Source organism: Sceloporus occidentalis, unplaced genomic scaffold (genome assembly GCF_023333645.1).
Source record: "Sceloporus occidentalis isolate IW3139 unplaced genomic scaffold, rSceOcc1.0.p SCAF_5, whole genome shotgun sequence".
NCBI lineage: Eukaryota > Metazoa > Chordata > Lepidosauria > Squamata > Phrynosomatidae > Sceloporus > Sceloporus occidentalis.
The window spans coordinates 165,136,712-165,159,095 of NW_028316985.1; the positions used below are offsets into that span (position 1 = coordinate 165,136,712).

General features: G+C 41.1%; 1 protein-coding gene across 1 annotated transcript in view; it reads left to right on the plus strand.

The window, feature by feature from the left end:
• Window positions 1-22,384, plus strand: part of MANBA (mannosidase beta) — a 69,729-nt gene that overhangs the window by 14,643 nt on the left and 32,702 nt on the right. The window contains exons 4-7 of the mRNA XM_089526054.1: window positions 2,262-2,432; window positions 7,897-8,020; window positions 14,793-14,968; window positions 18,268-18,378. Of these exons, the coding sequence (XP_089382180.1) occupies window positions 2,262-2,432; window positions 7,897-8,020; window positions 14,793-14,968; window positions 18,268-18,378 (582 nt within the window). The remainder of the gene's footprint in view (window positions 1-2,261; window positions 2,433-7,896; window positions 8,021-14,792; window positions 14,969-18,267; window positions 18,379-22,384) is intronic.

Below are 22,384 nucleotides of genomic sequence, written 5' to 3' on the forward strand. Positions count from 1 at the left end.
TCCCTCCCTGAGAAAGACTTCCACAGCTTAATAGAACTAATATCTGTGGTGGTGGTGGTGGTGGTGATGATGATCATGATGATCATGATGATGATAACAACAACAACAACAACAACAACAACAACTTCTTGGCTGCCTCTCTCTGTGGATTGAGGTGAGGAACAACAACAAATACCATAACATCAGCTAAAAGAGCATGTAAAACCAATACATATTAAAACCTGTCAACAAATACTATGGGATAAATGTTTGCATTTATCTTATCCATACCTCCCAAGCCTTGTGTGCTTGTTGTAGAGCTTTGGGGTGGGTTGGGAAAGGGGAATATGTTGCCACAGAGTCTAGTTACTTCTGCAGCAGTGTGGACCAGGTTTCCTTTTTTTTTTAAAAAAAAAAATCTTCTCCATGCCACATTCTAGGGAAATACAGATCTCTTTCTGAAGCCTTCTGCATATACCATAGGTGTAGGAGTGAGAGAAGAAGAGTGCTATCGCATCCTTCCAGTGGCCATATTAACTGAGGGATGCTGGGAGTTGAACTCCAAAAGAATGTTTCCAACCTCCGGAGTGCAGTTGGTAACAAGAACAGATAGGAGCTTGGCTAGTACTTGGCCAAACATGGTGCAGAATTCTTTTGAACATACTAAGTGATAACAACGATGAGATTTCTTTGTGTTGTATCTCCTGAAACTGCATGTAGATCACTAGATGTTTTAGGATGTGGGTAGAAACATATAGCACTCCAGATGTTGCTGAACTCAGTATTCACTATGCTGGCAGAGCTGATGGAAATTGTACAGGCGGGCCATGTTATTCCTATCTTTGCTATAAGGTGACCAAAATGAGATTGCATTGGGTTGGTGAAGGTTGCTAAATTAGGGCTGTCTCCACCCACAGTTGTTATGTGAATATTGTAGCCTCATTGTTGTTTTCCTGCTCGTGTGGGCTGACTAGGGAAGATGGCCAGGTTTCACAGCACTCCTGTGAACAGAGCACTGCTCTTAACAGGGCACTGCTAAGTTAGTTTAGACCTACATGATTTGAGATCCCTGCAAGACTGAATGGATTGTAGGTTAAAAGATACTTGACAACCAGCTCTTTATATAGTTCTAGACAGCCAGTAACCACAGAAGGCTTATCAATTTCTGAGACAGGCCTGTCTATACATGACTGATGAGTCGTGCTGGCTTGGAGTTCACAATTTGTGAAGACCCAGTTTGGTTGCTAAATGTTGGCTGTGATGTTACTTACTTTTGCCTACTTTCTTCACTCAGAGGAATAGTTCAGTTGTGACATGACAACTATACCCTACAGTCTCTTACGATTTCAGCAGGCTCTGCCACTAAAATAATATCTAGTACAGGATTGAGTAATCTTGCAAAGGTAAAGGGAGGTGATTCCCTCCCTTCTCAGTCCTGTTTTCAGGCCTGTTTCAGAATCAGTGATCAGAGGTAACAATGGGATTCCCCAGCATATTGCTCACCCTCCTAATTGGGAAGGCAGGTGGCATAAGATCTCCTCACAGAGTTCATAAGGGCTGGAGGAGCAGAGGGAAGGGTTAAGGGGTCAGATGGGGAATCATAGCAAGATAGATTAGGCTGGGGGCTTGGCGATTTGACTCTCCTGACTTAGGGTGTTCAGAGAGCTGAAGCTATGTGCCATAGGAGCAAATATCTGTTAATATATTTCTTACATAATAATAATAATAACAACAACAACAACAACAACAATAACAACAACAACAACCACTTTATTTGTATACCGCTTTTCCATAGTGATCAAAGCGGTTCACAAGACCATCAAATACACATAACATCAAATACAATTGCACATTATATCAAATACAAAGTAAGTAAAACCGCGAGTACATATGAATTAAACAAGCTTCCTTAAAATCACGTATAAGAACATTAATAACATCTGTCAATCATAAAGAGCATCTTTCAACCAAGGAATAATTTCTACAAGGAGTCAGAAGGATATGCTGACCGGAAAAGATGGGTCTTTAAGGCTTTCTTAAAGACATCTAAAGAGGAACTAAGCCTTATCTTCTCCGGGAGCTTGTTCCAGTATGTGGGAGCTGCAGACGAAAATGCTTTTTGGCTAGTTGATGCCAATCTCGTCTCATACAAGTGAGATACTTCTGTAAGTGAATAAAGTAATGATTGAGGCCAAACAACTGAATCAATGCATAGTAGATGCTGTGTGGGAGTGATTAATATATTAGATCTATAATACTTTTTTCCCCCTTGTCTCTGACAGAGGTTTGATATTACTGATGTCATCAAGGAGATTAATGCAATTCAGGTTCATTTTGTGTCTGCTGTTTGGTATGCTGCGGAGCAGAGTAAAATTCACAAAGCATACCAGGTACCTCCGGAATGCCCTCCCCCTGTACAGAAAGGACATTGTCATGTTAATTTCATCAGAAAGGTAATAGCAGTGTGCTTGTGTGCATGAAATCTCTTGAGTCCAATTGAAAAACAATGCTGATAACATCAAATGAAACTCTCACCATTTGCCGTTTGGATTATTTGTTTATTTTTTAAAGTGTGTGTATGATGAACCTTTAAATATAGATGATTATATTTAAAATATATTAAAGGACTCTAAAGATTATTTTAATGGGGAAATGTATAATGTGCTGGATTTTTATTTATTTTTAACGCTTTTCATTTTATCTGCTTTTAATTTTAACTTTTTAGATAATAGAATTATTTTTATGATGTCAATTTTAACTGTTTGTTTTAATTGTTTTAAGCTGCTTTGAGTCCTGAACTGGGAAAAAGGTGGGAAATAATGATGATAATAATGATAATAGTAGTACTAGTAGTACATTCTTTTACTCAAGATTGGCATTACAATATATGATGGACTTTACTGAGAAATATTGAATAACCCAGGGCAGTGATGGTGAACCTTTTTGAGGCTGAGTGCCCAAACTGCAACCCAAAACCCACTTATTTATTGCAAAGTGCCATGTCCCTCTGGCTTTCTAGTAACAAACTGTGCTGGGGTGACGGCACATGTGCCCACAGAGAGGGCTCTGAGTGCCACCTCTGGCACGCGTGCCATAGGTTCACCATCACTGACCCAGGGCATTAGCAATGTGAGATAACATCATTCATGCAAAAATTGTCCCTTAACAGACTGATAGCAAGAGAACAAGAAAGGTGCTACAAGCAATGAGTACAATCTACTGAAATACTATCCCAGGCAAGCCCCATATAAATGGATAGAACCACATAAGAAGAATTTTGGGCAGCTCCTGCTCATTTCATAGGAGACGTTCCAGGTAGATTCAGCCTGGGTATTTAATAAACAAGAGAGATGAGAATAAACTTTCAGGAGTGCCAGGATATGTTGGTAGAGTTGAAAGCATCTTAGCCAAGCAGCCTTGTGTGTGTTTGCTGTTTCTCTCATGCTGATCTGCTTATATTGTGCAGTTCCGACAATTTCTGAGAAGTATTAGTTAATCAAAAGCTATGTCTCACTTTGCTGCTGTATAGCTGAGCAGGTGAATCTGTTTGTGCATGCTGGAGGAAATAGGATAGTTCTAAAAAGCTTCTACCCACTGCAGTCATGAAAGCCATGTCCTCCAGACATGGAGGATTGTCCTCTAGACATTTATGGACTGTACATTTGGATAGGTAAATTAATTAATGTAGCATTTCCCAAATTACTCAGTTCTCTGACTGCAAATATCACATCAGTTTGTAAATAAGTGTTGTAAAGAACTATGTGTAAAATGCAACAAGAGGTTAACTGTAGTATGGTGAGTATGATAAGTGAAGTAAATTTACTTGCATTTTCACATGAATCTCAGAATCAGCTTTCTAGAGTTTGCAGTAGAAACATTTTTCCTTTATAGCACTTGGAAACTCAATTCACACTTTTAGTTTTGAAGCTTTAAAATCTGTACATGATGTCTTTATCACCTAATTCTCCCATGGTGAATGTGCCGGCATTGCTGTTCTGAGTTAACACCCTGAAATCTGTAAATCAGGACTGAAATGATGACTCTTGTGTGGTCTTAACAATTGCCTGTACAGAATTGAAACTTGGCAGTCCCATTGCCAGAAGCAGTAAGGTAAAAAGATCTTTTTTATTTTTGTAGACTGTTTTCTGAGAAATATTGCCTCTACTGTACTGTTAATACACGTGAAAAAAGCACATGGCCCGGTTCTTGTTCCTCCTTGTAACATGATACACTGTTAGGCAAGCTGATTCTCTGGGTTGCAGCATGTGTTGCCAAAATTAGTTTGGCTTAGCTTCTGTTTATTAGAATTATAAATTTAGATGGGTAGGTCACTATATAAATGTTTAGCAAGATATATTGTATGTATATTCCAGGGTTGGGAGTTCCAGGGTCAAATCAAGACAGGTCTCCAAACAGTGGTCAACAGCAGGATTTTTTCCTGGAAAATTTAGCATGAACTGAAGTTAACTTATGTTGTTTGGCCGTGTGCTGTTCACATAGTTTGCATATCATTTCCATAAGGTCAGTGAAAGTTAAACTGCTGTTAAGGCTGCTAAATATATTGTCCAAGATCATATACAGTGGGCCCTTGGTATCCACTGGTGTTTAGTAATAGGAACCCCCTGTGGATACTAAAATCTGTGGATGCTCAAGCTCCATTATAATACAGTGGTGTAGTAAAATGGTGTCCCTTATATAAAATGATAAAATCAAGGTTTGCTTTTTGGAATTTATTTTTAAAAATCTGTGGATACAGAGGGCCAACTGTACATTTTTGGCATACTGTAAATTTATGCCAGCATAGTTACACTGGATCCCATAGTTATACAACCCATTGCATAGTACGTGGCAAAACCTTGAGCTCAGCTATTTGCAGTGCTTGACTGGCTTCTCATGTGTGCGTGTGCCTTCAAGTTGTCTGTCGACTTCTGGTGCCCCTGTTAATTTCATAGGGTTTTCTGAGGCAATGAATACACAGAGATGGTTTTACCCATTCCTTCATCTGGCATACATCCTACAGCACTTTGTATTTGCTGGCAGCCTCCTATCAAAGTATTAGATAGGGCTGACTTTGCTTAGGTTCCAAGATGAGACAGGTTCATTTAGGGTACTTAGTCACATGCACTAAGTCAAAAGTATGAGAGAAAGTTGTGTGTGTGGTTTCAGAATGCTTGGATGCACTAGGGACTACACTTACACAACCTCTCAGAAAATGTGACTGCTTGGTCAACTATTTTTACACGAGTATAGTTCTCCAACAGGGTTCCAGCCATAAGATGGACTGTGTGATTATTTGATTCTGAGCTTTACTTCATATATTATCTCTAGCATGGGGTAGCACACAGCTTGTGGACTGCACACTGCTTCTACCAGTTACCTCCTGGCCACCTGGTGCACCTTGGGACACACAAAAATAAGAAATGAGGAGTCATAGTTACGGGTGTCCAAGGAAGCACAATTCGTTGTATAAACAAGGCACATGTCACCACTGTGTGTGTTGTTTTAGTTTCAGTTTAAAAACAAAAGAGAAATGAAGAGAATTTCTAGTAATTTCTAGCTTCATTGGGAGTTGGTGGGTGTGGAGAGCTTGGAATTATTATTATAATTATTTTACTTTAGTTCCCAGAAACCTCCAATCAGTATACCATCCATTGCCAACATGACACAGCTGACTGGGGGACTGAGGGAGTCAGAGTCCAAAAAAATTAAGTTGTTCTACTCTGGTGATATGGTTGATCTAAGGAGTAGAAAAATGGGTTCTTGAGCTAAAGTTTCTCATGTGTGCATTATTCAGTGATGCAAGTTGTATTTTTCTTTGGCTTTTAGAAAAACAAGGTGATGTTGTTAGGTTTGGGAAGACAGAGCTATGTGGATAGGGCATATAGATACCATCCTTTCACACTTACATCATTGTCCTTTTGGTGTGTTGATTGGGGTGCTTTTTATTTCGAACTGTTACTGGGGTAACATGGGATGAAGCCACAGGACATCTAGGAAGCCCTACTACTTTGCAGTGTATATGGGATTGTGCTTGAAAGAGCATCTGAATCAGCCCTAACTATGTTCATAGATAACTGCTTTTTTGTAGTTGCATGATGATATGCAGAATCACTACAGGTATTTAGCATGATGGCTTCTGATCCAGACAAACACTTTGCATCCTCCCCGTGAAGCTAATGGTGCGAAGGCTGCATGTAAATCATTATGTATGATAATTACTGTAGCCAAGTGTTCATGAAATTCATTTGTCCATACTATCACATATGACTTTCTTAGTTTTATATTATTTCTTATGGGAGAGTGTGCTTAGTGCAATAAAATGTGTAATGTATGAAGTAGATTTAATCTGAAATAGGAATTCGTAGATCTCAATCACATAGAGATCTCAGCTCCATTTGCTGTAATAGATTCTGAAATCTGACTGCATTTCTGACGATATATTCTACTTGTGAAGTGCTTTGAAGATCTAGTGGTAGCAGCACTTCTTGTAATATCAAGATCCATGTACTCTGAGAACATGATGTATGAGTAGTAGCGGAAAATATGTGTCTCTTATGGACCATGCAGTCCTATGCTCATTTTTATACCCCCTGGATACCCCACTGCCACATTTTGTGCCAGAAAGTTCAAATTTTATAGTAAAAATGATTTAAAACCACATTTTAAACTTTTTAAAATAGAAATCACATGTTTGCAAGGCTGAAGGAAGTGTGATTCCCATTTAAAACAAGTTATGCAGGTCTTTACTGTACCTGTATTTCAAGCAGAAAAGCAGTGTTTAAACGCCAATAGTGGACTATCTGTTACATCTATTTCCAGATTCCAATAGTATGTAGCAACAGCAATAGCAAATACATTTATCTACCACAGTGAACTAGCACTCCCTAAGCGGTTTACTATGTGTAAAGCTTATTGCCCCCAACAAACTGGGTACTCATTTTAGTGACCTTGGAAGGATGCCAGGCTGAGTTGACCCTGAGCTCCTCACTGGTATTGAAGCTACAACCTTGTGGTTTGTGAGTAAGTGGCTGCAGTACAGACATTTAACCACTGTGCCACCAGGAGATAAGGCTGTAGCAGGTCTTCATGAAGAGAATTCCCTTCCTCCCTGAGGTTTGGTAACCCTTGTGCAAAGTGAAGGTTTGCATATTGTGCATATGATTCACCCTGTAGGATCTCTGTCATTGAGTCAAATGCAGACAGAACAATTTTTTACATATAGCCTGAAATGCCTGTAATTTATGCCAATTGGGAAAATGTGATACTTGTGGTTCACTTTATTGTATATTACAATTAATACTGGGGCTCCATGGGCCTAATCAGTGGACCTTTTATTTATTTACCATATTCCCATAAAGCCATTCAATAATATTGTTCTTTGGGCAGCCTGCAGTATATATGTTGAGACCTAAACCCAACTGCTAATCCGAACTGGAGAAGTTCCATTAAATTACTGTAGTAGGCTTTACATAAATGTTTAGTATTCAGTAGTTAATTTTTTTAGTAGTAGATTCTTTATTCTGGTTGGAAGTAGCAATTGGATTTAGGCCTCAGAATCTCATTTAGCTCATAGGAGCTCCATGCCAGATGGTGTGCTTTTCCTCAGCAGATGACAAGTCAGGGCAGAGTAGGTTTCCTGAGTATAGAAAATTTGAAAAACTTTTGTGTGGGAGTGCTACATGTTTTGAGGACTGACTTCACATACATATTTCTTTCTGATATATAGCTAAGAGTTTTTATTGTTACTTTTTGTTGCTTTATTATGTTTATTTTTGCTGTTTCTTTGGTGATGTGGTGAGATGGATAAATCTTTTTAGTTTGCATGCTTAAACTCTGTTGATATCTACACGTCCACTGCAAGTTAACCCTTAAATGAAGTGACCTGAACTTCTTATGTCTGTGTCTAATTAATTGCAGGAGCAGTGTTCTTTTAGTTGGGACTGGGGTCCCTCTTTCCCCACTCAGGGAATTTGGAAGGATGTTAGAATTGAAGCATATAATCTTTGTCATCTGGTTTATTTCTCTGTGACTCCTCACTATGGTAAGTCTTACTGCTTTAAACCTAGGGTGAATCTGGAAAAATGATATATTTTTATTCTGAGGGAAAACTAATACTCTTTTTTAAAAAATATAACCATAGTCTTCTGTCACCTTTGAGATTCATTGAGATTATAGTGCCCACCATCTCCATTGGCATTCTGCCTTGGGATTGCAGGAATTATAGTCCACAAGTAACTGCCATAGATAAACTGCAGTGTTTTAACTCCAGCAGATATCAGAAGAGCATCATCTCTTCTCAGCAGCTAGGCTAGAAATCCACTGCAAAATATATTGTTCTCTGTTCCTACTTTGATTGCATAATTCTTTTCCTTTCATCTCTCTACTGGCTTCTTGTCATGAAGGCTATGAGTTATAAATTTTAAAGTGGAGGTGAAGTATTTGTTGTCCTTTAGTTTTTGTTGGGCTGCAAGTTCCATTAGTCCTAATAAGCACAGCTGTTGGTGGGGGATCATGCAAATTGTAATCCAATATAATATAGATGGCTATTTGTTTCCCACTCCTGCTCTAAAGCTCAGTACCTTTCTCTTGCTGAATATATGTGCTCCACATTTTAATTTATAATTACATTTTTAATATATTAGATCCTTTTCATACGAAAGTCATCCAGTAGTCATGTCCAGGCAATTGCTCAAGCCTATGCCCATTTAGCTTCAGTAATATCAAATACGCTCAGACTGGGCATTTTCCCTTAGTTTGCACTTAATATACCTTTTCAGTCTTATACTGTATATCAAGTATCCTCACACTTTGTGCCCTCTGTTATGTTGTCCTTATTCCTAGAAAAGCTTCCCCTCCCATTTGTGAGGTCATCTTCTCACAAAAACCCTTTCTTGGTCTCCACTTGTTCAGTATAGGTCTTTCTGATCTCCACTCATAATAAAGTAATGATAAGGTATGCATATCATGGAAATGTTCTAAACTCAGGTTGGAAACAAAGGTTGCTGGAAGTGCAAGGCTGTATGAATCAACTGTTAATATGAACCAGGTAGTTGTAGTTTTAATCTGAAGCAGAAAGATATTTACTTCTGAGACCACCCCAGAGACCCTTACCGCTCCAGGAAAGACTGGATTTCCAAGACTGAAATGCCAACGGCCATAGATCATTGGTAGAACACATACTTTACAAGCAAAAGGTTTCAAGATTAGTCCCTTGACATCTCTGAGAAGGGGTTAGAAAGACCTTTGTTTAAAATATTATAGGACCACTTCTAGTCAGTATAGACTAGGGGTTGGCAACCGCCGGCCCACGGGCCGCTGTCCTGCCGCCGCCGCCGCCTCTTGGGCCGCTTGACCGCGCTGCCCTCCTCCTCCGTGCGGAGGAGGAAGAGGAGGGCCGCGTGGCCTGGGGCAGAGGAGGCAAAGGGGGAAGCCCTGCGCCGCTCTCCCTGCCTCCCCGCGCTGCCCTCCCTGCTTCTCCGTGCGGGCCCTCCTGGCTGGTTTAAGGTGCCTGATGCCCCCTGTTGGCTGCAGTTGTGAGTGCTGCCACCAAAATTGTGCTGCTCAATTTTGCAGTGCTGTGAAGGAAATCTCTTTCCTCTTTCCTGTTCTTAGGAGATGACACTCTGGGGTAAAGAGTCTGTGGAATGTAGTGATGCAAGAGGACAATTGAGGACCCTCCTGTGTCATACAGAATGGCAGTAGTCACTTTTGAATTTCTTTGATAACTGCAGCAGCTTGAAGACACTTGACAGAGGAAATGAGAACCCTAGTGGGTTGGTGGGCAGGAATGGGGGAGGGTCCAATGTGGCCATTTGGAAATAGCCTACCCTTAATGTAGATAGATGGACCAAAGATTTAAGTTTGTATAAGAGAGCCTTCTAAAGTGAGGTCGTAGCAGAATGCTTAGCCATGTTCTAAGTAGAGATGGGAACCCTGGTGGCTTACATGTCAGATCTGTTTGAGGCACTGAAACCTATTATTAAAATAGGCCCTATATCTTGGACAACTTCCTTACAGTTTACATTGCAACCTAGATTAGATTTACTGTGCTATTGACATGGAAAACACCAGCTGCCAATTGATGGCAGTTAAATGTCTCTTCCTCTTATTTCATTTCTTTAGAAAGGAGGACACACCAGAGGCTTGAGTACCTTTCCTGCAAAAAAATTTGTCGTCACATCCATGATTTTCCTTCTGTATTTCTAAAACAGGCACTGCAGAGTTTGAAAAGCAGGCAGAGTGGCCAGCTAAAAATGACATAATCCAAATTTAAGAAATTTTAAATCCCAGTAATTTTAATGTTAAAGTGCATGTTTAATCTCTCATGTTGAAGTCAATGAGTCTTAAAAGTGCTTAATTCTAAGTGGGTCATGTCTTAAAAATGGCCAAATCAGACCACTTGTTTCAGAAATCAGAAAAGTTTTTTCTTTGATCTACAGCTCTTAACCAATGGCTTTTTTGGCCAGGGGATTCTCGGAATCATAATCCAAAAGAGTCATATTGTCTTGGAGTATAAAATAAGTTATAGTCCAGAAAAGTTACTTTTGTAGTCTCTGCCTTGTATATGGATAATAATGGAAAGAAATCCCTCTTTAAATCTTCTGCAAATAGCTCCAACCCTCTGCCCAAATTAATGTAGCTGGAATTTCCATGAAATGCCACAACAGAGTCATAAGGCCCACAGTATGTAGCCTTGCAAGACCAGCTGTTGGTAGACAGGTATGCAGTCAGATACATTTTCTGTTCAGTCAGCTAGGGGCGTTTTATGGAGCATAGACTAAACAGTGAGCTGAGTTACCGAAGAAAAGAATGGGGTGGGGTGGGTGTCGAACTTAGGATAATGAACGACCAGATCTTTACATTTGTCACGCAACTCTCATATCATTTTGCATTGTTCCATGTTTTTATCCAGGTGACCCAATGTATTTTTTTAAAAAATAATATGTATTGGGCTGATCCACACAGCTTGCTGTACTTTTTATTAGCATAAAAAATCCTTGTGTGACATATCTCTGTCATAGGGTGCTCCCAATGCGAATGTTAATTGTTGATTTGTATAATATTCTCCAGAGCATGGGGAGAGTCTTTGTATGCTTTTGCAGACATTCCCTTAGCATATGACTTGAGGGGGAACATGATAATGGGGCAGTGGGATGCTTGTTGTTACAGTTCTGCTGTCTGTCTTGCACAATTGTTAATCATGTAAGCAGGGGGGTTTGCCTCTGAGGATGGTTTTTCCCCCCTCACCTCTGCCTAAATATTTTTCTGACAGTTCTTTGCCGTGCTTCCCACTTATAAATCATGGATATTGAGGGACATAATTAAGCATCTTATATCTATACCTTGCGTTCTTCCCTACCTCTCCCATCTGGCAGGAAACATGAGGAAGACAAAAATTTCCCCAGGACCTTTGCCAGCTTATTCTAGCTTTCTGTTTTACCCCCCCCCCCAAAAAAAAAAAGTGATTGTCCATCTGCAGCATGTCAGTGGCAGCTGGTAACTTCCTTGTCAGTGTGCCATGAATCCGCTGTACATTTCAATTCAGACTTTAAACCCTGTCCTAAAAAATAGGTTCAGTACCTTGGATAGCTTTCTTAAAATCTGGAGGAAAACATGGAAATGATCCACTGTCATACTAAGATGGAAGCCACTAGTCACTATGTGGTATGTAGAAGTGTAGGTCCATTCTATCTCCTCAGTGCTCTGTCATCTCACGTATAATTATTTCATTGCATGAATGATTTGGGCTGAGGTGGAGAAATTAAACCTGCATGGTATATAAGGGGGAGAACCAGTGTGATGTAGTGGTTTCAGTGTTAGACTAGGGTTTTGGGAGACCAGGATTTGAGTCCCTGCTCATCCATGGCGAGCCAGTGGGTGACCCTGAACAAGTCACACTCTGCCAGCCTCAGAGCAAAACTAATTTGAACAAATCTTGCCAAGAAAACTCCATGATAGGGTTGCCTTAGGGTCACCATAAATCAGAAATGACTTGAAGGCACACATTTATTCATAAATAAAGGTTAATAATAATAATAATAATAATAATAACAACAACAACAACAAACAACAACACTACAGTTAAGAAGAAGCCAAAGAGCAGTGGATGTCTTTGTTGTCCATCTTATTACTGTGTTGCATTTATTGTGGGGGAAAGCACACACATTTCTGCCCTCTGTATTAAAGCAGTGCACCTCCACTTGGGCAATAAAAAAAAAACAATCTTGCTTCCTGCATATACTGACACATAGGATTTGCCTATTGTTTGCAGAGGAGATGATTAGTGAAGCTTTGGCAAGAGACAGGTAGTTTATTCATGCATAGTAGGAGGGCCGAACAAACACTTTTCTTTGAATGTGTCATTCTCTGAGCTGGAGGACTGTATGTAATATCACATGGGACTTTCCTTGCTAGTTATTAGCATGCTGATAACTCCAGCATACTTGAGTGGCCAAAGAGAAACAGCCATAGGCCTCACCAAATCCAGACACAATGGGTTCAGTTAATTCCCTCTGTCTAATTCCACCCACTTCATAGGCCAATGGTGGATAAGAATTTCACACATTTTGTTTGAATGTAGCATTGTTCAATATGCAGAACTGCCTGTGCTGTCCAGGAATCATGACCTTTCTTCTCTGCTCTTCCAAAAACCAGCTGTATTCATAATAGATTGAATAAAAATAAATGTAACAGATGGAGAAAATTATTTTTTAGAAATGATAATATCTCTGTAGTTTCTCCTAAGCTTTGCTGTCCTAAATTATTTCCTGTAACATGTGGTGGAAAGTGTCTAGCCAAAGTTTGTCTGAACAGTGATCTGACCCCAAATAAGAAATATTATTTATATATGTTCTTTCAAGTCACCTGTTGACTTATGGTGACCCCATGAATTTCATTAGCCATGCATTTACAGTGCATATGCCAAAATATCACGTTTGAATATCCTTCCATGCACCCCATGGAAACACAGATGGCTCTGCCAAGCAGCTGCTGAGCACAACAGCTTTCATAAAACTGGAGTAGACATCCTTAAGAAGCCTACCTTAAGTTCCCATACCCAGCTGTTCCCTTTGCTGGAATGTTGGACAGCAAAAGATAGTGGGGTAACAAATCATTCCTCATTGGTGCAGTAGTGGCTGCTTGGTTATTGTAGTAAAAGAGTCCCTGTGACCAACTCTGGTGAAAATTTCAAATCTTCAAACCAAAAGGTCAAAACATGTTTCTTCTGCATGTACAGTAGAGTCTTGATTATCCGACATAAACGGGACCGGCTTGTAGTTGGATAACCGAATATGTCGGATAATCCAGACTTTCCCCCCTCCCCTTCTCCCCGCAGGTGCTGGTGCTGGAGCAGGCACCGCACGGGGAAAAGGGAAGGGGACGGGGTTCCCTCCTTTCCCTTCTCCCTGCAAGTGCCTGCACTGGCGCAGGCACCTGCGGAGAGAAGGAGATGGGGGCGGGGCCGCCTCCTCCCCCTCCTCCCTCTTCTTTCCCGCGGGTGCAGCACCCGCAGGGAGGAAAGGACGGGTGGGGGCCGCCTCCTCCTTCTCCCTTCCTTCCCGCGGGTGCAGCACCCCCAGGGAGGAAAGGACGGGTGGGGGCCGCCTCCTCCTTCTCCCTTCCTTCCCGCAGGTGCAGCAACCGTGGGGAGGAAAGGACGGGTGGGGGCCGCCTCCTCCTCCTCCCTTCCTTCCCGCGGGTGCAGCCACCCACGGGGAGGGACGCTGGGGGCTGCCTCCTCCTCTTCTCCCCGGGGCTGCCAGGCAGCCGCGGGAAGGGGGCGGGACTGCAAGCCCCAGTGAGCCTCGTGGCTGGCAGTCCTGCCCCTTTCCCCTCGGCGGCCTCCCTAATTGGTTGGGAGGGTGGGAAGGGGCGGGACGTCTGGACACAAAGCCCTCTGGGGCTTGTAGGCAGCCGAAAGTCCCGCCCCTTCCCAGCCTCCCAACCAATCAGGGAGGCCGCAGAGGGGAAAGGGGCGGGACTTCTGGCCGTAAGGGGAGGCGAGCCGAGGGACTTTTGTCCCCAATCCGACGTCCCATGCTTCTTCTCACGAAGAAGCATGGGACGTCGGATAATCCGGAGTGTAGGTTAACCGAAGGTCAGTTAACCGAGACTCTACTGTATATTTCAGTTCTAGGTTGAGCGGTTCCAAACTGTCTTAAAAAATATGGCTAATATAGGAAGATGTTAGCATGCCTTACAATCCTGGCAGATACAGCTGCAGGGTCTCCATATATTGCAGTGATGGTAAAGAAAATGTTTGCAACTATATTAGTGGCTTCTAGTGTATTTACATCTCACTCTTTTTTGAAAGAAGGATTGAAGGTCATAAATCACCTTTTATAAAAAATAACAAAAATAAAAACTTTTATCTCCTCACAAAGCATATCAAATAGGCGGAATAGATTAAGTTTCAAGAACCAGCTGCCTCCCCATGGTGAGCCCACAGACATCACAGCCATGCAGGGCTTTGTGCTCATATCCTTCCATTGGGGATGTGCCATTCTAGCTCTTCTGGTTGTAATATGCTAGCAGATTGGCTTGAATGTATGGTAACTCTTTGAATGAGAGACCTCCAGGTTACTGACTCTTGTTATTAATTCTTCTCAGGTCTTGCAAACTCAGGGCTGTACATTCATGTATTGAGTCAATCCATCTATAATGTGATCTTTCTCATTTCCTACTGTCTTCAACTTTACCCAGTATTATTGTCTTTTTCATTTTAGTTTGCATATTAATAAAGGTGTATATGGCAAATAAGCGCTGTCTCCCACCATTGCCAAGAAATCTTTCTTATTTTTGTTTCTGTCTAGCACGAAATACTCAGCAGTGGAGTCTTGAAATAGAGTCGGATTTTGATGTTGTCAGCTCAAAGCCAGTTTCTGGTCTTGTGAAAGTGAGCATTCCTGAGCTGCAGACACAGCAAACATTCACTATGAAGCTTCATCCTGGGGAAGACCACATTGTGCTGCTCGTAAACATGAGTAAGGTGAGGCTCAGTCCTGCTGACTACAGTGCTTTCCCCTTTTGCATGGGAGTCAGTGCAAAGTATTTGTCTATGCCAAAAAAGCAACAAAGGCTGCCAATCCACAAAAAATGTACTAAGAGTGTAACTTCAAGCCCCACAATCCCCCAACCAGCATCGCCAAATACACTTTATCACAATCCGGAAAGATTAAGTGTTATTATATTCTGTGTTTTTTCACTGGGAGAATTAAACATGTATTTCTGTCCCTTCCACTGATGTGCTTAACTTTGACTTAATTATATCCTGTCTCAGTGATCATTGGTATCTCAATGGTTTGAGCTTAGGAATTATTATTATTATTGTTATTGTTATTGTTATTATTATATTTATTTGTATCCCGCTCTTTTCCCAGAACTGGACTAAGAGCGGCTTCACAACATTTAAAAACAATACAGTGAAAAACATAGAAAAGTGATACATTAAAACAGAATTAAGTTGTAAGGAATATTAAAATAGATTACTTATTAAAATGATAAAAATACAGTTTAAAAGATAAAATTTTAAAACACTTAAAATGATACAACACCCTAGTCCTTTAAGGACATTGTTTTAAAAACCCTGCCTGCATAAGAAAGTTTTAACCTGCCGGCAAAAGGCCAACAAGGAGGGAGCCATTCTGATATCCCTGGGCAGGGCATTCCAGAGTCTAGGGGCAGCCACCGAGAAGGCTCTGTCGCGTCCCCGTCAACTGTGCTTGTGATGATGGTGAGACAGAGAGAAGAGAGCACTGGGAGCCACATTTTACTGAGTTAGAACATTGGACTGTGTATCCAAGTACTGTCAGCTGTGACTGACTGGTTCTCCATGGTATCAGACAGGATTCTTTCATAGCCCTCTTTGAAGATCCTTAGTAAGGTGGCCTTCCATCCAAGGAATAATCAAGCCCAGAGCTGATTAGCTTCAGCCACTGGATGAGATATTTTACATTCAGTGTAGTATAGCGGTACAAGCGTGTCCAATGTGGGGCTTTAACCCATGCTCCTGCGATTAAGAGTCACATGCTCATCCAGCTGGACTTGAAAGGTGATGATACAAGTAAGAAAGAAGAATCAGAACTTTCACACTACCCTACCATCTTCACACTCTTTGGTTGCCTTGACAAACTTCTCACTATGGATGACAAAGTCAGATTGAACATACTATGAATCTGTTGATGCTTTTATCATCAGTAGATTGCAGTGCATATTTTACTTTGCTTGGTAATTGTCCTGTCTTCTTAGGGATGTTTTGGTGGGGGATGCAAAAATCTCTGCTTAGATTTTACAGCCTCCTTGATGGTGTCACAGATCTCTAGCTTATGACTGCTTATCTTGCACTGACTGTACTATGACTTAAATAACAGAATAGTTTATTGCAGTTTAAAAGAAGTGCTATTGTTTTGGTTTTTTTTGTTTATCCTAATCTTCCATTAAGGATCTCAAAGTGCTATGCATTCTTGCTCTTCTCCCCAATCATTTTACACTTGAATCAGACTTGTGAAGGGGGTTAACCTGAGAGATAGTACGCAAGTAAATTCAACCAGAGAGCTTTATTACTAAGTGTTGTTTCCAAGGTTGTAATTGAATGCCGTAATGACAGTCCTCAAAGCATTATACCACACTGTTTCTGATTTTAGATTGCTTATAGGGATATATAAATGAACTTGTGGTGGAGTGGTGTGAGGTCCCCAAAGAAATGATCACATGGACATGGATTACCGGTTCTCTGAATGGGGCTTGAATACAGATAGGTCCCACAGTCTTTTCCCTTGACAACAATATTCACAAGTGTGAAAACATCTGCATTACTGAGAAGCATGTGAAAAAAAAATTAAAAACATCCTAGAGAACTAATGTAAAAATGTAACACAAAGACAGATATTAATAAAAAAAATATTTCTTTTGAGAAAAAGCAGTCCCTTAATCATTGTGATGTTAATAATGTTAAATATATTCTTTGGATTCCTCTAGCATACTTTGGGCCAACAACACTAAAAAACATTCCACTTCCAGAATTCCCCAACATTGCTACTGACCATGTTTGTTGAGGGAATTCTGGGAAATAGAGTCCAAAATTAGATAATTTCCCAATCCCTGGGAGGAGGGTCATCTGTCAAGGAAAAGTCTGGGTCCAGAAGTTATAGGTGTCTTAGCTGCCAAAGAGTCATTATAAATATTAGAGCAAAGTAGGTGCTTTATTTCTTGTTTGCTGCAGTCACTTAGCAAATGGAAAGGTGGAATTCAGCCTCACATTGTGCAGTGGTAGCGGTTGTGGTGGGAGCAACAGCAGTGTTTGTTTTAATGTCATTTACTAAATACTAATTTTGAAGGGGGAAATGCAGAGGCAGTGGGACAGACCAGTTAACCTGGTAATCCATAGAGCTGGAATGCTCCTCTTCTTTTCAAGAGAACAAACTCAGAACTGTTTACCAGCATTAAGTGCTGGGCTGTATACTCACCTTTTTTCACTTCCAGCTTGCCTGCTCTCTGATGCCATATTTGTATAACAAAGGACTCAGGGGTGCACTTTTATACATCAAAGACCCATCTGCATCTGTAATTTATGTTGCTGGGTCATGTTCTGTGTTTTAAACTATAAGCAAATGTATTATTTGAGGCAGCAGAACTAATCCCTGGGCAGCATTACAAAGCTGAAACTGTGTGAGCTGATTCTAGCCCTCCAAAAATGTGAAATCCCCATTTTCCCCTCCCAAAATTGAGTGCATTTAGTGTTTTCCACCTAAGAAATAGTAAATGGTTGAGCAGGGATATGACATCACTAACAGCCAATCAATATACTCCAGCAGTGCCTTTGCTTCTAAAGCTATTCTATCTTTTACTTAGCATAGTGGAAGGTACATTTTAATAATGTTTCATTCTCTGTGTACTCAGAATTCATTGGTATTTGCATAATAACTGCACAACGTAATTCCAAACAATGAAAGGTGGAACATTACTGGTTGAGCTATGTAATCATGCATCAGTAACTAGCATTACAATTATATTGTTTACCTGTTTCCTCCACATTTGTTGTTTGTGAAATATTCACGTACTGAATGCTTAATATTGATCTCTCTGTTTTGGATGTTTGTGCATTCTTAATTATGATCAGATAAATAGATAAAACTGCACACCAACATTTATTTTACATGAGCAAACACATTGCTACAGTCCAAAATAAATTATATAGTTTGTTTAAAGGGAACAATTAAAACAATATAATCTTAGCTGATCTTTTATCTTTATATCATATTTCTTTCTTTTCCTTGTGGTGGGGAAAAGGATGTGACACTGGAAACATGGTGGCCCAGAGGACATGGAAACCAGACTGGATACAACATGACAACAGTGTTTGTTATGGAGGGAGGTTATAAGATTGAGAAGTTTTCAAAGGTATGCCAACTCTCATTCTTTCTGTAATTTATGTTGCTATGTCATGTCAAATCCACTCCATCAAATGATGTTAGAGGATGCTGCCAGGCCCCTTCTGTTAGGAGTGTTGCTATATCCCTGATTTTAGAGGCCTGGGCCAGGCCCTGATATCACAGTAACTGTCATTAGGGAAGTAAATCTAGGTTCATTAAACTAGGGCTTTGATCCTACCTGTGGGGTAGGCAGGGAGGGAATAAAGGTGGCTCCTGTCTCTGGAGTTCCTCTTGGCTTCACTTCACCTTCCTCTTGCCTTGTTTCCTTCCAGTGGGCAACCAGGTCAGGTTGAGGATCCTGTGAGCCATAATAGGCTCATGGGCCAGGGATTTCCCTCCCACACTCCAAACTCAGGAACTGCAATTCTGTGTTCAGGATGCATCTGTCCTACAGAGGGATGGGATTTTAGCCAAACCCTGCAGCTGTTGCATAATACCACAGCACATTAATTTACTGGCACTGATGATGAACACATGTGTTGTCATATCCTTGGAAGAAATTAGGAAGGAACTGGGTCATTTTCTTGCTTCCCTTGTATGATGTGACACATTCACTTACATTCAAATTCATTATCCCCATAGATAAGACTAGTATGGCTATCAGTTCACACTCCTAGCAGTCACTGGAGTGAAAATCCTCCAAATGATCAGGCCAAGTGATAAACAAACATTCTAGTCTGCACATGGAGTAGCCACCACTTCAAAGTGATTTTCAGTTTCTTCTTAAGATGTATTATGTTTGTTGGCTCCTCAGAATTAGAAGATTATACGAATTCTTATACTGGCTATAGCCTCTTCCTAGCATCTGCACTGCTAAGGAGACAGGGGCCTGTTACAGACAGCCAAAATAAAGCTGCTTCGAGTCACAGTGGAGGTATGGTGTTTCAGTGATGCATGTGTCTTAAGAGTCCAGAAGTTGCACCAAAGCCACGCTCCATCCCTAAGGACTGGAGTGTGGCTTTGGTGTGGCTTCTGGACTCTTAGGACGCATGCATCATTGAAACACCATACCTCCACTGTGACTCGAAGCAGCTTTATTTTGGCTGTCTGTAACAGGCCAGAGAGAAATTATTGCTACTTTGAAATTAAAAAAGTGAAAGGTGCTTCATTAAATGTTTACAGCTCCAAATTCTCAAGCTCATGCCATTTCTGAGCATCTCTGTGACTTAAGAAGAGCTCTTAATAACTGTATTATGGGCATGTAAATGAAAATATCCTAACTCAGAGATGAAAATTATATGTTAGCGCTTCTTAGCAACATTTGAATAAGGAATACTATGTATATTTGAGAGGGAGTGAGACTGTAAGCCTCTCTTGTCAATGTCAATATTTTTAAAAATAAATAAACAACCTAAAAACTCCCTTGTTAGTAACTTGGCACAGTGTACAAGTACATTTGGCACTTGAGGGAGGTGTGAGTCAACCTGTGGAGGATGATCTTGATCATGACCCATGTGTACAGTTCATCTCAGGTAGCAGATGATATTAATATTTAAGTTGCTTCATTTGAGCTGGAAAGTGGGACAGAGTGGCATCTAGGAGATTTTATTGTTGCTTACCTGACCTCCAGTTACAGGAAATACTATGTTCTTGTAGCTCTCAACATGGTCAACAACCTCAATTTTTTTTCACTTTATGGTGAAACTAGGGAATTGAATTAATGGTGTCCTGAATGGCAGGTCATCTTTGTTATGTGCAGTTAAAATATGGTGGGGCAACTCATCCCCACAGGCTGCTTTTCCAGGCCCTCCTTGACATTAATAAAATTTGATGGTAAATTGTGTCACTGAAATTTTCATCAAACGACTCAAAGCCCTTTAGATCAAGCACTGCCTTGCTTTAAATAAGCATTAGTGTGTTTTCATAGTTTCTCACTGTGTATGGTGGTAGTTTCTGGCCACTGTTTTCTCCCCTGACCTGCCAAAGTCTGAGTTAAAATGAAAGGCAAATTTGAGTTAAAATTAAAAGCAAATACTCAATTTCCATCAGCTGTTCAAAAACCATTTTAGATATTGGTTGTATGCATCTTCAGATAAGCTCTTAAAGACTTCTGAATGCTTCTTTAATTCCTATTATTAGTATTATTAATAGACAGGACTTTTAAATATGTTGGTTTGTAGTGAAATGGGGGATAATGTATGTAAAAAAAATGTTGATTGGAACCCAACTATTTGGACAAATACTAAGTGTATAAGTAGTACTTCTTTTTTCATTTCTGCTCCTATACTATTACGAAATAAATAACTTTTATTGAAAGAAAGTGCTTTAGTTTGGGATTCAATTTTTTAAAGATATTTTTACTGTCTGAGGCTTTTATAAAAATAATAAATAAAATATTTATTTATAGCCTGCCTTTCGTAGATCAAGGTGGGTTACAACAATAACAGTTACAGAGTAAAAAGCACAATACACAATAACAATAATTATACATTAAAATCACAATAGCAATATCCAACTAGCATAAGATGTTTACAGCAAGGATAATAATGGTGAGGGGGAGGAAGGAGGCTACAAAGGGAAAAAGTTAGGGGAAAGCTGTTTGGAACAGGAAGGTTTTTAATTCCTTCCTGAACCGCTCAAGGGAGGTGGCCGAGCGGAGCTCACTGGGAAGCGCGTTCCAGAGCAAAGGAGCCGATATGGAATAGGCTCTACGCGATGTTGTGGCGTATTTAGAATCTGGGACTGTCAACAAATGCTTCCCAGCGGATCTGAGTGTGCGGGGCGGATTATATGGGGAGAGGCGGTTCTCCAAGTACCCTGGGCCCAAGCCATTCAGGGCTTTGTAGGTAATAACCAACACCTTGTATTGCGCTCGGAAGCGGATGGGCAGCCAATGGAGATCTTTTAGTATCGGTGTTATATGGGTGGCCCTGGAAGATCCAGTGACCACTCTAGCTGCCATATTTTGAACCAACTGTAGCTTCCAGGTATGGTACAAGGGTTGCCCCATGTAGAGCGCATTACAGAAATCCAAACAAGAGGTTACCAGAGCGTGTACCACCGTTTCAAGGTCCCTCCAGCCCAGGAAGGGTCGCAGCTGGTGTATCAACCGAAGTTGAAAACAGGTGCTCCTGACCGTCGCATCCACCTGAGATATAAGGTGGAGCGACGAGTCCAGGAGCACCCCCAGACTGCGAACAGAGTCCTTCAAGGGGAGCGTGACCCCGTTCAGGACAGGTGGACAAACCTCCAATCCCGGACCGGGGGAACCTATCACGAGCACTTCCGTTTTCTCTGGATTCAGTCTGAGTCTGTTTTCCCTTATCCAGCCCATTACCGAGTCTAGACAGGCATCAAGAGGAGAGATGCCATCCCTGGTCACTGCATCAGTCGGAGACACAGAGAAGACTATTTGGGTGTCATCAGTGTACTGATAACACCGCGCCCCGTGCCTCCGGATAATCTCTCCCAGTGGTTTCACGTAAATGTTAAATAGCATGAGGGACAGAATAGCTCCCTGAGGGACACCAGATGTAAGCGCCCTCTTGTCGGAGCATTTGTCCCCCAGCTGCACCATCTGGAATCTGCCCGAAAGGTAGGAATGGAACCACTGGAGCGCAGTGCCCCCGATTCCTAACTCTCTCAGGCGTTCCAGAAGGATACCATGGTCAATGGTATCGAAAGCCGCTGAGATGTCCAAGAGCACTAACAGGGACACGCTACCCATGTCCATGCCCAGGGGTGACAGTATCATGACCAGAATGCATCATGGCTGTGTCATGAGGAAAACTAAAGGTGGTGATGAGATAAGTTTATAAAGAAACAAAGTTTAGTCTTACTGGTTGTCAAATGCTTAATGACCAGCCTAGATTCCCCCCCCCCCCCCCAGTTCTGGCCAGTTTCTTTAGCCAAGATAGCTGGGGGAAATGGGCATTGTAGTTTAACACATCTATGGCAGGAGACACACTGGCTTATATTTCTGTTCTTCAAAGTCACTCTTCTGCAAAGCATAACCTGTAGCGATTGCAGCAGCT